Here is an 18,901-nt window from a genome sequence, read left to right on the forward strand (position 1 = left end):
ATCCGTTGAACACAAAATTAGAACTCGATGATTTAGGGGGTTTAAAATCCACCTTGAGATTCCAAGTTCAAATTCCAAATGATGAAAATTCTTGATCCGCTACTGAAACTGAACCCAATATTTTGACATAAAACATATATATATATATATATATATATATATATATGAAAAACCACTAAAATTTCAAGAGATAAATGATTTGTTGATACATATGCAAATGTAGAGTGGGGTCTGAGTGTGATGAAATTCAGCAGAGGACCACATGAAGTTATTTTGTATCACACATCTGTTTCACAAGTAGCTTTGCTCATTTTATAATGTATATGCTACTCTTAGGCCTGTGTTGTCAAATATACATGTAGTCCAGTCGTAGCAATTTTTATGACACTCTTGTTATAAATCATAAATTTCAAAAGTTCTATTTTTCGATCAATTAAATATCTTAACATAAATTTGGAGGATAAAAGTAGTTAAATTTGTAGTAAACAAATGTGACGGAGGCTAACATTATTTGTGCCATATATTAACAGAATTTGTACCCTTTCTTAAACTTTTGCTGTTCCCTGGGATTCTTTCCTGCTAAAGCAAGATTTCTATATTTATTGACTTGCATATGGTCCCTCCTATTTACAGCTCTATATGGAATATGCTTTGCACGAGAGGCAAATCTACTGTGGGTTATGTGGATTTAACTGAATATCTTGTTTATCGCTCAACTAAATACATAAATCTGCAGAAATATTTTAAAATATTTTAAGTTATCCAACACTATCATTACAGAACAAGAATTGGATATCAGATGCAGATAAATTCCTGCCAATGATCAAGATGTTTATAGGTTTTACTACCGCCACCACCAACAAAGTAAAATTGGTTTTACTACAGATAGGTTAATGCTGATTCACCAGACATCACTATGACCTTCCAAACAAAAAAAAAAGATCTCCGAATTCACTGACTACCATATCACTGCGAAAAAACTACAATCTTAGATTCAGACCATCATAGGATTGCCAACAGAGTGACTTAGTCCTGCACTTTATCTGGAATAGAACGCCTCCATATGCCAGCCAAGGCACTGCCAAATATCGAATGACAAACACTAGAAACGGCACATGGTACTGCAGTAAGTGGATTACCAAAGTGCTGAGTGGCTAGAACTACTCCAAGAACCGAGTTCTGCAACAAACAAAGTCATGATATATCAAGTATTATCTTTGCCATTTATGAAGATTTTTTTCAGTTATATAATGAGGATCGAAAGTAAACAAATATTTTCTTACCTGCATTCCGACTTCAATAGATATTGTCCTTGAGGAGGACATATCAACTCCAAGCATCCTTGCGAGTGCATAGCCAAAGAAGAAGCCAGACGCATGAAGAAGAGCAGTAGCTATGACAACCTGTTGACCTGACATAAGGATTGCAGAAGAACTCTGTGCAATTGCATTTCCACAAAGAACAGCAACAGTTGCTACAGCAATAGGTGGCATCAATGGAGACACGATTTTGACTAGGCCTTTGAAATACTGATTCAGAAATGCACCAGCTAATACAGGAAGAAGCACCACCTGATATTTTGGCAGGGTTTATTGTTTATTATGACTAGGTATACAATACTGATGAGCCAATAATCAGATGAAGAAATGGACCTGTAAAGTAGACATGAAAAGTCCAGCTGCATCTACTGCAACAAATTGCCCTGCAAGTTTCTCTGTTAGAAAAGGGGTCATCACCTGCATGGATAACCGGAAAGGCCAATCAACTTAAGGAAGCTCTCACACCATCAAATATGATGACAGTATCTCCAATGATATTAAGGGAGGAGTGTGATACATTCAATCAACAATAAATAAGTTGATTGCTGTCTGGAGGTAAATTAGTTGGACCTGTTAGCACAACTATTCTGATGGTAGGGTTTTATTAAATTTTTTAAATGATTGTAACTAGCACTGAAGCCTTCACTACACATATTTCAAATTCATCCCGTCTATATCTGGTGTACACCTTGACGTTTTATCTTTGTCTTTGACTATTACAACAATTGACTGCTTTGATATTCTTATTGTGCTTGCATTGCTCTTAGGCGAAAATAGATCAACTCCTCCCAATGCTTACATGCTTTTGAAAATCGAGAGGATTCCTAAACTCAAAGTAACTTGAAAAAAGAAGCTCCCCAAGTTTATTTTAATTATTCTGTCAACAATAAATTTATTTGTTGTCCAGAAGCTTTCATCTCAAGAGTAAAAAGGTAACACATTTCTTAATAAAAACTATTTCGTGAAAGTTTCTTTTAGGAACAAACTGTTTTAGGTCAATTGTTCTCAGGATGCATAAAACACACGACACACCATGCACAGTCTTATATTGGATGAGATATCCGTCAACCAAATAATGAAATAAAAGCAACCAACCACGGCAGATAGGGTACTTGCAGCAGTCATCAAAACTGAAAGCGCCACATTTCCACTGCAACAAAATGAAGTATCAACGCCTAGTAGGTATTATAATGAAAATGATAATATTGAATAATGATGATACTAAAGGATCTTCATAATGTCAACCTACCGTGCAATGTAAGTGACAATGTTACTTGCCGTCCCTGCAGAGTAATGCATGAAATGCTTAGTGAATGCCTATTAAGTAGAAGGCCTGGAAAGGAGTTTTTAGCTGAGCATACCTCCAGGACAGCAGCCAACCAATATCAAGCCTGCTGCATAATGGGATGGCAAATTTAATAGCTTGCTAATAAAATATCCCGATAAAGGCATCACCTATACCAGAAAACAGCCTGTTAACTCATCTATGCCAAAGAAATTGGGCAGGACAGATAGCTGAAAACAACTGATTTCTCATTTATGAAAAATTAAAGAAAGAAAATATCCCTTCTGTTCTGCCACAATTAAAAGTCTAAAATGCAGGCTACAAATATACCCTGCAAATGAATCATCCACTGTTCAATATAAGCAGTATACATAAAAGACAAATCTTTCAGTGAGATAATGTGACATCTATATTTCCTCACCTTACTCATTGTCACTTCTTGGTTAAAGCTAAATGATTGAACATTTTCATTTCAGATTGCAAGGATTATTTGTATATGAAATTCAACCTTATATTGTTTTACTCGCTCTATTCATTGTTGTAAAGAAATGGATTTCGAGCCTAACTCAATCTCGGGTGCATTGACTAAGTATATGAAAAGGAGATCAGTTATTCCCTTTTCATCCACCTCATCCCATCAAATGCAGATCAAAAGTCAACTCATAAGGGGAGGATTATCTAAGTCTATATGATCCTTATGTGTTCCATTCAACAATTGTCATTTCATAAACAATGTCCCTAAGAAAATCAACATGCTAATATGGAGAGTAAGGAGAAAAGATACCGAATACTGAAGGATGAATCCGCAGAACAGCTCTTTAGGCATCGCTAAAGCACCACGAAGGTCATCGAAAGTAAGAGTCATTCCCATACCAAGCATAGTGAGTGTAATGCCCATCACAGTCCATTGAGGTTTGACCCAATTGTACGAGCTAGGTTTAAGCAGCCCAATCAAGCAACCCAAAGCTACCCACAAGGGAAACAAAATAGAAATCGTTTCCCCAACACTTTGGATCCAACCCCCAAAGCTTTTATTCTTGTTGTCATCACCATCAGCAGTAATGGCAGTTGACGAATTTGAACACAGAAGCTGTTCTCTGGATATTAATGAAATGGGTTTTCGATACAGAAGAAGATTTTGTGATTGAAAAGGCAAATGGCTGCTTGAAAAACAAAGTGATTTAGTTGGTGAAGAAGAAAAGGGGTAATCTTTGGAGGTGCCATATTGATTATTGTGTATAAATCTTCTTCTTCTTGTGCAATTGATGTAACAGCTAGTTGGTGCTGACACAAGAGCCTGCATTTTTTCTCCTAGCTGATGAATACTCCAGCAATAATGCCACTGTTCCGGTAGTCACTCATCGACCATCGCTATACGCTAATCGGGTGAAGCGGATATAGAATAAGTTTGAAAATTTTTACAATTTAAAATTTAAATTAGGCTCATTCATCTTGACACTTTGTTTTGGAATTGATTGAATTAAGAAAAATATAAGCTCTTTCTTATTTGATTGTTATCGGAGGATATATTTGGAGCTAATATATAAATTGTAGATCGTTTTTTTCATTGTACAACATAATCGCATCCATAATATTATGTAGTTGTTAAAGAGTTTGTTTAGGGATGAGGATAATATCGTATTTGAAACTTTTCTATCATAATTTTGATAATCAATTTTTAAAATAATTATATCATAATCATATTAGTTTAGTTTGGTATGGTGAATCGATAACCATTGTAGTAGTATGATTTTGACAATTCAAAAAAAGTTTGCAATTGTTTTATATTAACACATTACACATGTAGAAATAGATATTCAAAAGAAAGAACAAATAACCCCTTTCGTTAATCAATTGCCTTTGAAATACATTTCAATCAAAATAGAATAGTCACGACTTCAACTTTAAACATTTAGCTTATACTCCCTCCATTTTATATGAAGTTAAATTTTGAGGCATTTTCTATTTTTTCAAATTAACTTAATTTGTTCAGTTTTCAAAACTATTTTTACAGTGTTCTTTCAATTTTACTTTTCATCAATTAGTATTGTAATTAGTGATTAATTAATATTTAGTTATTTTGATCATAAATTTGATAATAATTAATAAAGGTAAAAATGTAAAACTAAACTCAATTTATGTCTTAATATACTTTTCTTAAAGGATGTGAAACACCTCAAAAATTAAACTTAATATGAAATGAAGGGAGTATTGTTTTGTATGGTACTCAGGGGCGTATTTAAGGAGTTCCTGAAGATCACATGAACTCATGCTTCTTTCTCTAGATCATATATAATAGTGTCATATTTATTTTAAAATATTTAAATATAGATGTTTAAACACACGCTCAAAATATCATATAATGTAATGATGATTGAGTGCATCTCTCTAGAATGAGGTCATAAATATAATATCTTGTATTTTTTTTCTTTCTAATATAGTTTTAAAAGTTTAAGAGATTTTGTGATAAAAACTTAAAGATTAGTTAGACCAATTTATACCTTAAATTTACTTTTTTTCGTAATAATACACTCATCCTCTCGAATCTTAGATACACCCATGTTCTAACTCATAATTTATTTACTATTTTCTTTTTTAAAAAAATGATGCCTAAGTTATTATTCCTATATTTAAAAATAAAAAATAAATCTTAGCTACCTAAAAGAAAGAGTTGAAAACAAATAAAGAAAACGCGTTTTGAGCGATTTAAAAATGATTTGCTTTGTTCCTTTGTTTTCTCTTTTATTTATTTTTTTAAATTTATCTATTACTTTCTTTGTTTACTTTTTTTTTGTTGGGGTTTTTTTAGATCCTTTTCTCTCTCTTCTTTTTTTTTTTAAAAAAAATATTTTCAGTTCACAATTAGAGTGACTTATACATTGTAAGTTTTACATAGTTTTTTAATATATAAATTTTATTTTAAAATATCTAAAGATTTTATATCTGAGTTTATATTAAACTTAAATTATTTAATTTTTTATAATTCAAACTATGCAATATAAAAAAAGAAAAAATACTATACTTTAAGTTTAGCATAATTTTCCTTGCCATCTAATTTTTCACGAACAAAATTTACAACTATTAACTCCTGCACCATGCTCCGATTATTTCAACCCCACCCCAAATAACTCTTAAACGATTTACTCCATAGACAATAAACTATACTATGGACCGTATACGCGTGGGCGCTTCATCGGTATATAATATTAACAACTTAGCTAATTTTAACATAATATCAAATCAAACTAACTCATTTAAATTAAAACGGAAGACATTATACATGTGTCACTTTACATGTAAAAAGTTTCACGTGAATTTGAGCTTACAAGGATTTGATAATATTCTTTTGTACGAAGTAACCTTCAGCATTTCCCCCAAGTCATCACAAACACTTGTAACTCTATTTAGAGTATGTGACACTGACAATATTCCCTTATTTTCTGTGCCACCTCACTGCGTCACATACTCTAACGCATGACACGTATATATAAACCGACTTTTACTAATAAATAACATAAAATAAAAACATAAGTTTTGAAAACATAAAGCATAAATCCCATTACAAACCTCTTTATGTTTTGGGCGGTGGTGTCAGACAAATTTTTTCTCTACACAAAAAAAATAAAAATAAAAATACCCTTTTTAGTTTTCCACCAATATTTCACTAGCAGATCTTTGTTAGATCTTTGCTTGTGTGTTTTAATTTGGTGGTGAAATAAAAAAAAAATTAAAGGATGAAGATTCAGTGTAATGCATGTGAGGTAGCAGAGGCAAAAGTATTGTGTTGTGCTGATGAAGCAGCACTTTGTTGGTATTGTGATGATAAAGTTCATGCTGCAAATAAGCTTGCTAATAAGCATCAAAGAGTAGCTCTTTCTGCTTCATCTTCACCCATGCCAAAGTGTGATATATGCCAAGTAAACTTTCTTTTGTGTTTTATCTGATTTTGATTTAACACGAAAATTCAACAAAGTACATTTTTTTTAATCTTAGATCAAAGATATGCTGCTATTTCAAAAATACATATTTCATTTTTGTTGACTATTGGGAAAAGTAGATTCTTACTATTGTTTATTTTTCATATTTTACTAAAAAGCTCCTTATATATTCAAGATTTGAATATATATTGTAGTGAAAAGTATTTATATTTAAAGGTGTCATACAATGTCTAAATAAAAACAAATAAAGGATTTATATAGCAAGATGTTTAGTACTAATTAAACATTCAAATTAACAGATTGAAATTAAACGGAGGTCTCTATGATCGAAATTTTAGAGAAACAGGTCCTGTTACCTCGTTGAACTTCCCTCTGCACCAATAGTGCTCAAGGATTTTGAATGACCTCACATGTGATTTTGCTTAGAACAAACATTTGACCTGTCCTTGTGAATTTTTAGCTACTTATCAGATGTAAAATAGTTGTTGTTTTTTCTTATAGTAATATTTTGTACAGGAAACTGTTGGTTTTTTCTTTTGCCTTGAGGATAGGGCTTTGCTGTGCAGAAAATGCGACATTTCTATTCACACCGTCAATGCTTATGTCTCATCTCACCAGAGGTTCTTGCTTACTGGAGTCAAAGTAGGGCTTGAACCTCTCGGTCCTTGTGCATCAGCATCCTCACGAAAGTCGCATGAGCAACGATCTCCTCCAATTCCCAAGATTACACCTCCATCTCAAGGTGTATTACCTGTCCATACTAGTGGGAATGGGAATTTTGCACCTAGTAGACTTCCAATCGTTGGGAACATTCCACAATGCCAATTTGATCAGTATCTTGGAATCGGTGATTTCAATCAGAATTACGGATACATGGATTATGGACAAACTAAGGTTACCTTTTCCTATCTTCTCTGTTCACAATTTCCGTTTATGTTTTGCCTTTTATTATATAACATGACATGGTATTGTGAATGGCTTCTCCTGCTGGTATATGCTTCTGTTACGCGCACGTCATTGTGTACATGGTAAATGCATGGTTTTCATTTCTATTTGGAAGCATCAGGATGGGTTTTGTTGGTGTGATATTCGTGCTGCGGTTGTATTCATTCTTGTGGTTACATCTTTTGGAAAAAGTAATCATATCTATGCTGTAGGAAATAAAATGTTGTCTTGTCGTATCAACATGTTTTGCTATATCAAACGGAATGGGCTGTGGTACCTAATTTAGTTTCCCTTCTTTAAAATCTCTCAGGCAGGCAATGGAAAGCTTGGAGAATCAGCTAGTTCTGCGTTCTTAAGAGATGCTGACGCTGAAGTTGCAGGTGACGAGTGCTTTAGCACCGAGGTGCCAGATACATGTTGGGCAGTCCCACAAATTCCTTCGTCACCAACAGCTTCTAGACTGAACTGGCCGACGAGAAGTATCCAGAATCCGTTCGATGCTGCATTGTTGGAATCTGATGCTAGTTACTTCCCTTTGCAGAACATTCAAGATCAACAATCAAATGGTTCCGGTTCCAAAAGGAGTAGGCGTTTCTAGCGCACATCCTCCTTAAGTTTCGTAAGTTAGGTAGTGAATAAAGTGTTTCATGCACTTTTGTTAGATTTAGATATTACCGGCGAGTGTTGTTTTACGTCTAATCCCCTTTTTAAGTTGTCTTCCACGGTGCTATAGACGATATCCTGATGACTGCTCCCAGTGGTCGTGCAAAGAGTTGGCATACACAAGACACCAGTGGGTTTTTCGGGGTAACTAGAAACCAGCGCAACATCTTTATACTCCTCTCTGATTGACGCCGGTGGTTGCTCAGACGCGTACATGTGGAGGTACTGTCTGGTTTTTTCTATCACGTGAACGTTGGAGTTAGTCCAGTTTTTTAATACCTGTTACAGCTAAATAAGTTTATGATATCCTTCAAATATTACAAGTTTTGTATCTGGATAGTTTATAGCTCCATAGTTCATGTTCATGTTCAGTTACAGAATGATGTAACAGAATAATGCAACGGATAAAGCTGTGTGTGTCTAGTTGTATATAAATAACAGACACTAACCTGCTTACGAATCATTATACCTGTTCTGCTTCTCATCGTTCTTTATACGCGTTTGGAATTCAATATACTTCATTTTTTGGTGTAAATGATGAAGTAGACTAAGGTGTAAGTGGAGCTGGTTGGTTATCACTGTCAAAACAATTCATTTTCAATGTGAAATGAGCCTTCGAGTAGATAGACATTTCATTTTGTCGATTTTCATTTTTTATAGTCTATATATTTTTGGTGATTTGAAATTTCAATATCATTTTTTTGCCGAAAAAATTTGTGGACGTTTGTGAAGACATTAGCTATGGAATGACTTGGACACCACGGGTAAGACAATTCATTTTCAAGGTTAAATGAGTCACAATACAGGTAAATTTTACTACGTGGTCGATTCTCGTGTGTTACAATGTATGAATTTATGGTAATTCGAAATTTTGACTTCATTTTTGTGAAAACTTTACTTGGAGTCGTTAAGACCCAAGTAGAAACGATCTATTTTAAGGTCAAACGAGTGTGAATCCTTCATTTTGTCGATGGGCAAAAAAAGAGGAGAGAGAAAATGGAAATGTTCGAGTTGCAACGGAATAGTATATCAATCGAAGTTAAAAATAAAAACATAATAACACATGTCGCCTTTGCTTTCAGCACGCTCCTCGCTTCACCTATTCAAGCGGTCTCTAAAAACATAAAAGCGTGCTTGTGTCACGCTTCACACTTTTTGTCGCGTTTCATAACACTAGATTAGAGCAAATAGATGTCCTAAGATTGAATATTATTGCCATTCATATCAAAAAGAATTTTTATATGTTTGGATTCATATCAAAAAGAATTTTTATATGTTTGGCTCGTAAAAGAAGTCAGGCCACACTGAGAGGAGAGGATGCGTTTGAGAATTTAAAATTTTAGATAAGATAGTCATACACAGTTGTCACTAATTCTGTCTTTTAATGGTGACTATATTTGACACTAATTCTAAGTTTTAGTGGCGACATATTAGGCCTATAGCGGTAATTAAGTTTGCCACTAGTTCAGTCTTTTTAGTGGCGACATGTTAGGCTTTTAGCAGCGATAAAACTTGCACTAATTCTACCTTTTAGTAGCAAAATATTAGACTTTTAGCGGCGATAAAACTTGCCAAAATGATTCCAACTTAGTGGTGACCAAACTTGCCACTAATTGTCTCTTTTAGTGGTGACATATCAGGGTTTTAGCGGCGACTATACTAAAAATGATTTAGTGGCGTCGTTTGGCACTTTTAGCTGCGGCCGTAATTGCCTAAAGGTGACTTTTAGTGGGGACATATTAGACTTTTAGCGGGCGACTATAATTGCCAGGCGACATATTAGTCTTTTAGCAGCGATCATAACTGACACTAAAGATGACTTTTAGTGGCGACATATTAGACTTTTAGCGGCGACTGTAATTGGCAGTAAAAGCCTCTTTTAGTGGCAACATATTAGACTTTTAATGCGACTATAAGAGACTTTTAGTGGCGACTATTCAGTGGGTTTTAGTGGCGATATATTAGACTTTTAGTGGCGATATATCAGCCTTTTAGTGGCAACATATTAGACTTTTAACGACGACTATAATTGCCACTAAAAGAGACTTTTAGTGCAACATATTAGACTTTAAGCGGCGACTATAAATGCTACTAAAAGTGACTTTTAGTGGCGAAATATTAGCCTTTTAGCGGCAACTATAATTGCCACTAATAGAGGGTTTTAGTAGCGCCAGATTAGACTTGTAGCGGCGACTATAATTGCCACTAAAAGTTGGCGATATATTAGACTTTTAGCGGCGACTATAATTGCCACTAAAAGTGTGTTTCAGTGGCGATATTAGATTTTAGTGGCAACTATAAATGCTACTAAAAGTCTTTTTTAGTGGCGACATATTAGCCTTTTAGCGGCGATTATAATTGCCATTAAAAGTGACTTTTAGTGGCGACTATTAGCATTTTAGCGGCAACTCTAATTGCCACTAAAGGAGTCTTTTAGTTGCAACTATAAATGCCACTAGGAGTGTTTTAGTGGCGACATATTAGCCTTTAGCGGCGACTATAATTGCCACTAAAAGTAGGTTTTATTGGCGACATATTAGACTTTTAGTGGTGACTAAGCTTGCTACTAAATCTATCTTTTAGTGGCATCTTGTAAGACTCTAGCGGCAATTGAAAATGCCTGTAAAAGTGACTTTTTAGTTAAAGTGGCTTTTTGTGGCGACATATTAGACTTTTAGTGGTGACGCTTGCCACCAAATCTATCTTTTAGTGGCATCATATTAGACTTTTAGCGGCGACTACGCTTACCACTAATTTCATCTTTTAGTGGTAAGAATGAAATAGCGAAAACAATAAAGAAAAATATATTCAAAGAAATAATATTCGAGAGCATATATTAAAAGAATATAATCCAAACGGAAGAAGTAATTGATAATTGCAAAAACAATAAAGAAGAATACACTAAAATAAAGTATACGAGAGCATATACTAAAAGAATATATCAAATCAATTTTTCAATAAATAAGAATCTTACTAATGTGTTTCATAATCACTACCAATATAGGTGTGATTATGAAATATATTATAAAGATATTATTTAATTGACAAATCGATAACTTTTTAAAATGGTTAAGTTATAGTTTAGAACCTTCTTTTCAACACAATAAACTTCCTTTTCCAAGACATCAGTATCCTCATTAAAAGTGATATTCATGTAAAAAATTAATGAGAGTTTAGAGTTAAAAATATATCTATGCATCCGGTTGGCTTTCACGGTCATTCCGATCCATTTTCAAGGTCAAACAAGCCCCGAAGCGTACATACCCCCATTTCGACGATTTTCGTGTGCTATAGCAAATCATTTTTTGGATGATTCGAATTCCGACGTCAAAAATGCCAAATTTTTTTGTGGACGTCCGTCAAGACCTTGGCTATGCATCCGATTTGCCCTCACGGCCATTCCGACCCATTTTCAAGGTCAAACAAGCCCCGAAGCGCGTATCTCTCATTTCATCGATTTTCGTGTGCTACAGCAAACCATTTTTTGGGTGATCCGGATTTCGACATCAAAAATGACAAAATATTTTGTGGACGTTCGTCAAGACCTTGACATTTTTTTCCTCAAGTATAAAAAATATCAATTTGTTTTGCTATTTTATCGAGACAAATAAATTATTCTTAACTTTAAGTGAGATGTTTTATTTTGTATTTTTATTTTTACTTCTCATTCAAGGTAGGTTGAGCCATATATCCACTCTCTGTTTTTAAACTATACTTTTTTTTTCAGTTTCATAATTAATCTATTGAGAGCGTGAATTTTATACATAAACTATCACTTTTTAGTTTGAGAAACACACCGCTCTCTTTTATACCACTCTCATCATGGTGTGTAATACTCTCTGTCATCCCTACCCACGAATTCTATAAAAAAAATTAAATACAAAAACACTCAATAAGTAAAAGAAATTATCAATTACGAGCGTAATTTTAAAATAAAAATAAAATTGATTGCTCAACTTCAAAAAAAGAAGTAAACATGATATAATTTAGGAAAAATCGTATGAAATAGCAAACTATTAATTCAAATTAAATATTATAGCTATAGTTTATTTTATTTGTAATTCGCTGCAAACATCTCATATTTTTGCCATTTAATTCGGTATACAATTAGCTATTTTGGTATATAATTAGTCATTTTATACATTTCGATATAAAATGTGTTTGTACTTGTATAGAGCGAGAGAAAAATATATATACAAATATAAATACATATATTTTTGTCTTATATACTTACAATTATACAAATACTGATCTTATTATAAATTAAGATATATAAAAGTATTTATGTAAAACTGAATAATTTATATATAATTGGATGTATCTATCGAAATATACAAATTAAAAATTTCATAGCAAACATAAATTTTATTATGCAACATTATTATGCTAATTATAGTTATAACATATAAATATAATTTTTATATTTGCTCTGCGTGTGAAAGTTACATTATAATTTATGTACTATTAAAGTATATAATATATTATAAGTACGTGTTTTTGTTTTTTTGGAAGCACTGGTATTTTTATATATTTATATATATGATCACCCAAAGATGTGATATATTTCTAAATCTTAATAACCCCTCAAAGTCTTGTACCTCCACCCTATCAGATCAGCCCAGCTCACCTAATAATATGACAATTTCTTTCAGCTCACCTAATAATATGACAATTTCTTTCAGCTCACCTAATAATATGACTTTCTTAAATGTTATGAAACTGGGAGGACGACCTCGGTGTTGGGTTTTATTTGCCCTGATTTCTTACCATAAATAAGTTTTCCTTTTAGGAAAAAATTTTGGATTGACTAATCCTTTTCTTGTAGGAAAAGGTTTAGGACTCTATAAATAGAGGAATGTTCCTTCTAACTTAATCAGCATTTACAATGTAGTCTTAAGAGCTTTGAGAGTTTTGGTTAGAGGGAGAATTTGTGGGTCACAAGCTTGATACGTTATCACTTGTGTGAACCTCCCATGTATTCCGAGTGAATTGGTTGAGGTTGTTTCTCTCTGTATTTTGTACTCTCATATTTATAGTGGATTGCTCATCTCCTTTGTGGACGTAGGTCGATTGACCGAACCATGTTAAATCTTTGTGTCTTTTGGTATATTTCTCGTTGTCTTTTTACTCGTGGTCTTTCGATGTCTGCATTGCTAGCTTCCGCGTTTACACCTGCTTATTTTCGATCCTAACACTCAGCTCACCTATTCTAGTCATAAAACTGGAAGGACGACCATAATTCATGATTCATGTTATGAATTTTGCAACACAGTATTGTTAAGACTTTCTTAAATGTTTAATTATTCACTTATTTAAGTTTTCATGTATGTCTAATTTAAGTCATGTAGTCAGATAAAAAATGATCGAGATTTAAATCTAACATCTTATTATCATGGTACATCAATTCCCTCTTGATGCGATTAGAGTCGACATGAACTCATCATTTTATCCTCTTGATAATATTGAATAGGAACCTATCGTCTTAACGTGTGATTGGATTTGAATCCATCATCAATCATATCAGAAACAAAGTTAATTTTGTCTCTGGAGTGGTGACAGTCTAAACGAGACATGCAATTTAATTATAAATAATTCACCAAAGCAATCAAAACTTAATGATTTTGTAATTGGCTGATCAATACAACTTAAGCCTTCATGAAAGGCATCAGTCACTTATAATAATCATGCAACATATAGCTTTGATAATATAACATATATGCTTGAATCAATGTGTTCCTATCAAAGCCAATTAGAACCGTAAATTAATTTATATGATGTATGTGTTTAATTTATTACCCATTAATTTTTCAGTTTAATTTAACACTTTTGCAAAAAGATGAGTACAATAATACATACGAGAATAAAACATATTAACTCAATTCAATAAGTTAGATATTCGTCTTGATAACGTATTATGAAACTATATAAAATAATGAGAATAAAATAGGGAGAATAGAGAAAACTTCTGATTTTTATAAAACCATTTATTTATAGGGGAAAACTTACTTGATTTCTAATTAGAGTTTCGACTTTTCTCTAACACACTCCACATAATAGACATTTGTATAAAGAAATAAAGTTGTTTGCATGATTGTTTTTATTGTTGTGGAGTTAGAAAATTTTCAGTAAAAACTTCCAATATTAAAATCAAATTGAATAGAAGTATTTGTATGAAGCAATAGAGATTTGAAAGGCTTTGAATTGATATATTACCAATTGATTGATCAATAATTAATATATATCATAAGCAAAACTTATGGTGCAAATATTACAAAAAGAAAATAACAATATTGTGAAAAATATATCCCACATATGAAGATCGATGAACATTTTTAAAGATATCAACATTTTATATATTCTTCGAGCACGAAATGTTCTAACTCCTGGCATAAAATTTCTTAGAATTCAACTTTCTCAATTGGATTGTAACACATTTATGATGTATGTACATTTGAAACAAATTATAAAATAATAAATTAAAGTTGTTTATTGAAAAATAGTATAAATAAAAGATAAAATATGTGATGATCCTATATGATCATGTTTCTCTTTTTTTGCAATTTCATTTCTTATTTTTTTGAAACTCGTATTGGAGCCTCTACTAAATTTGATTTTTTATATGATTTCATTAGTTTATATTATGCAATTTAATCAATTACTAATAGCTTTACCTACCGTGCATTTTTAAATGAAAAAAATTTGTTACACATTGAAATTCAAAATCAAATCATTTATTGCCTGATGGAGTGCATTTTTAAATGAAAAAGAAATGGGTATGTGGAAACTCGAAGTCAAATCTTTAATGATATTTAAATGATAAAATTATTACAAGTAAAATTCTACTCAAATATTTAATTCCCTAGTCATCATGGTTGTTTCTCACGTGGTTTGATTAGTTTATATTCTTGATTTTAAACCTTCACATCCGCTATGTGTTAGGTATTAGCATTGTATAATTGAGATTGATTATTTTTATTATTTATGCATAATTTATTTATTTATAATAAATATGCAATTCAAATTTAATAAAAGATAAAATATCATATTAAAAAGATATTAGATAAATATTAACTTGAAGGATAATATTATTATTTAAGTGTAAATTAATATATATAAAAATATAAATAAATATATATTAGATATAATTATTGAACTTTCTAAATAATTATAAAAACATATATCGATTAAAAAATATTGTTATGATAAAATGTTATCATAAACATTTGAATTTAACATAAATTAATTTATTAAATGAACATATCCAATAAACTAAAATAATTAACTCAATATGGTTCTGATTACACGCAAAAAATAGAGTATGTGCTTTTTTTTTAAAAAAAAAAATGGAAGTGTGCAACCACATGTATTATTTTTAAAAAGGAAAAAAGGAAGAAGCTACATAGAACAATTTGAAAACTAAGTTCCTTTCTTCATCGATCTCTAAACGATCGTTCGATATATCGTTAAGATTTTGGGTGTGATCAATTCTTGAGGGTATTTTGTAGTCTTTTAAAATAACGGTAAAAACATTTTTAATCCCAAAATATAATAAAGAATATAAATAGTGTATTTTCCATAATTCAGCAATAATTTTGATCATTTTTCATTTTTAAATTAGTGGACAAATAAAAATTTGTTCCAAAAAAGATGATATATGAACTTTATATATAGTTGATATATGAAACACATCACATGCTCAATTGTACCTTTAGTTCATTTCTCTTACTATATATCTTTGCTAATTTAATGGAAATAGGTTTTGTTAACGAAAATGATTGCATAAAAGTTGAAATCTTATGCAAAAAGCTGATAAAGCCATCTTCACCTACACCCTCTCACAATCAATGTTACAAGCTCTCTTTCTTTGATCAAATTGCTGAGAGAGAACACATTCCTATTGTTCTTTTCTATCCTTATAATAATAATGATATAAATAGCCCCACTATCGATGAACGTCTTGAGAAATCCCTTTCTGATGTATTAACTCATGTTTATCCAGCAGCAGGAAGATATGTCGACAAAGATGAATGTTCGATTCTCTGTCTTGATCAAGGTGTTTCCTATACCAAAGCCAAGGTCAATTGTAAGCTTGATAATTTCTTAGAGAAAACAGGCAAGGATTTTAGTCTTGCAACTTTATTTTGGCCACATGAAAATAAGAACGTGGATCAAAATAATTTTATGGTATCGCCAATTGTGACTATTCAAGTAACTAAATTTGAATGTAGTGGCCTAGCTTTATCACTCAGTGTTTCACACCCTGCAATGGATGGTTTCACATGTTTGCAATTTCTATTTGGTTGGGGAAAAGTGTGTAGATTGGGAACTCCCATCGATAAGATTAATTTCCTAAGCTTCAATTTAGGTAATATTTTTCCAACAAGAGATATATCAACTCTTTTCAACTCACCCGACATAGTAAATAGAGAAGAAAATATTGTTGTTAAGAGATTCGTTGTTCGTGAGGCTGCTCTATCAAGGTTCAGAAAACAATGCATTGATGAATCAGGCGGAGCTTTGTCTTTTCAACCTTCAAGGGTTGAAATAGTTACAGCAATCCTATGGAGGGCTTTTATCCGCGCTTCAGCAGCTAGAAATGGATATTTCAGGTCTTCTCTAATGGACTTCCCATTGAATTTACGCTCTAAATCATCTTTACCTCAATTAAAAACCTCTATGGGAAATTTTAGAATCGATGTTCCGATAAAATTCATTCCAGGGGAGACTAAGATGGAATTACACGACTTCATAACATTAATTAGAAATACTATGAATAAAGTTGTTGCTTCATGTGCCAAAGCTTCACCAGATGAAATAGTTTCAACGTTGGTGAATATATATAATCAAAGTTTTACATCACTAGAATGGGGAGGTAATAATGAAGTTGACAAAGTGGCATGTTCAAGTTTATGCAAGTTCCCTTTGCAGGATATTGATTTTGGTTTGGGAAAACCATCTTTAGTATACTTTGGTTTGAAAGATATGGAAATATTTTGGTTATATGATACAGATTGTCACACTACTGAAGTTGGTGTGCAATTGGACTTGAAGGAAAGTACCATGCAGTTATTTGAGTGTGACAACGATATAAAAGCTCTCATGTTTATACGTGATAAAAAACTTTGATAACATATCATTTTAATTTTTATTTATACTATTGGTACTTTGTTTTTATTTGTAATATGTTGTTATAATTATTTTCTTCTTGTCTCTATGATTTTTTTCTTTTCCGAAAAAAAGGTAAAACATTTAGAAATTTTTATGCTTCATATCTCTTAGCTCAAGTTTGTTACCAAAATAAGCCTTTACTTTAACATCCTAATACCCTTATTAGTTTGATGGAACTTCTAATTTTCTTATTTTGATTATTTGTCATGATTTACCAGTGAATAAGTAGTGCAATGATGGAGTGTTGTCATTATGATTTGTGGTAATAAATTCAAAAAACAAATTCGAAAAATCAGAGGCAAATTAGATATTTAAAAGAGAAAAGATTCAAAAAAAGAAAAGAAAAAGAAATAAAAATAGAAAATTAAAGACAAAAATGAAAGGAAATAAAAGTTAAATAGTGAATGACATATGGTAAATTAGAGTTGGTGCGTGATTTGCACCTGTCTTATTACAACTGGGAATGACCAAAAAATGAGGTATATATGCTACTTTAAAATAATTTCAAGGAGTAATAGGACTCGTGCATATTTTAGGTGTCTACTTCAAAAATTTATATAAGTTCAATTGGATAATTATCCATTTTATCTATCTAATATAATATCTTGTCTTGATCATATATATAAATATAGAGATAATTTCAGAGACCTCCCTACCAATTCCACTCAATAATATTCACAGTGGTTTATGATATTACGTCTACCTGCCTTATTTTTATTTTCTTGTAACCATTCTTTAAATCTATTTAAAATAAATATAAATTAATTTAGTTTTGACAATTTTACTCTTCTTTGTATTAATTTCTTCATATTAATAAATATTATATAAAAGATAACTCATTTTACAAATACTTTAAAAATAAATTAGCACAAATACGTATTTCTTTTATCCAACAAAGATCAAAGTCTTCAGACAAGCTGACCCACCACATTCACCAAATACTAACACTCCATCTCCATTTCATCTTTATCAGTTCATGTTGATTTCTTTTTCCCACAATAACCACTACAAAAAAAAATGATCATTAGCGGCAATTATTTCTTAATTGCCGCTAAATATGTATTTTTAGCGGCAATTGTCACTCTTTGTATATATCCCTAAAGCCTTTATCAACATTGGTTCTAATGGCACTTAACTAATGCCGGTAAAGGCTTTAGTACTCTTTATTAATGTCAATATTTAATGCCGCTACAAGTTGTTTTTGTTGTAGTGAACCCATAATTTTTCGGCAACAATTTCTTCAAATAGTAGAAAAAAATGAACTCCCAAGAGAGAAATTCGATAAGAAACGATAAGGTTTTGTTCTAGTTTAACATTTCCACGAGCGAAGAAGAAACATGATCCAACGAATAGAGATAAATCGTTGAGAATTAGATCTATATTTTCATATATAAGGGTAAAATTGTCAAATCTAAATTGATTTATATTTATTTTAAATATGTTTAAAGAATGGTTACAAAAAATAAAATAAAAAAAGATAGCGTAATATCATAAATCACAGTGAAAATGAGTGTTATAGAGCGAAACCTCGAGGAAGGTCTCTGAAATTATCCCATAAATATATAAATACCCGTGTTTCCAAA

The 18,901-nt window shown here is 31.7% G+C and overlaps 3 protein-coding genes across 3 annotated transcripts; 2 read left to right on the plus strand and 1 right to left on the minus strand.

Moving 5' to 3' along the window:
• Positions 1-731: 731 nt before the first annotated feature.
• LOC107005185 (probable sodium/metabolite cotransporter BASS1, chloroplastic) lies at positions 732-4,007 on the minus strand. Its single transcript, XM_015203708.2, has 7 exons — positions 3,389-4,007; positions 2,681-2,774; positions 2,569-2,602; positions 2,415-2,469; positions 1,653-1,736; positions 1,284-1,571; positions 732-1,179 (listed from the first exon to the last, which is right to left on the minus strand). Exons 1-7 carry the CDS (start codon positions 3,905-3,907, stop codon positions 1,027-1,029), a joined length of 1,227 nt encoding a protein of 408 aa, XP_015059194.1. The 5' UTR covers positions 3,908-4,007; the 3' UTR covers positions 732-1,026.
• Positions 4,008-6,208: 2,201 nt separating this feature from the next.
• Positions 6,209-8,721, plus strand: LOC107006913 (B-box zinc finger protein 22-like). Its single transcript, XM_015205422.2, has 3 exons — positions 6,209-6,521; positions 7,059-7,436; positions 7,798-8,721. Exons 1-3 carry the CDS (start codon positions 6,339-6,341, stop codon positions 8,083-8,085), a joined length of 849 nt encoding a protein of 282 aa, XP_015060908.1. The 5' UTR covers positions 6,209-6,338; the 3' UTR covers positions 8,086-8,721.
• Positions 8,722-15,891: 7,170 nt separating this feature from the next.
• Positions 15,892-17,509, plus strand: LOC107006883 (acetyl-CoA-benzylalcohol acetyltransferase-like). The gene has a single exon (XM_015205398.2). It carries the CDS (start codon positions 15,897-15,899, stop codon positions 17,274-17,276), a length of 1,380 nt encoding a protein of 459 aa, XP_015060884.1. The 5' UTR covers positions 15,892-15,896; the 3' UTR covers positions 17,277-17,509.
• Positions 17,510-18,901: the final 1,392 nt, after the last annotated feature.

The sequence above is a fragment of the Solanum pennellii genome, chromosome 12 (assembly GCF_001406875.1).
Source record: "Solanum pennellii chromosome 12, SPENNV200".
Taxonomy (NCBI): Eukaryota; Viridiplantae; Streptophyta; class Magnoliopsida; order Solanales; family Solanaceae; genus Solanum; species Solanum pennellii.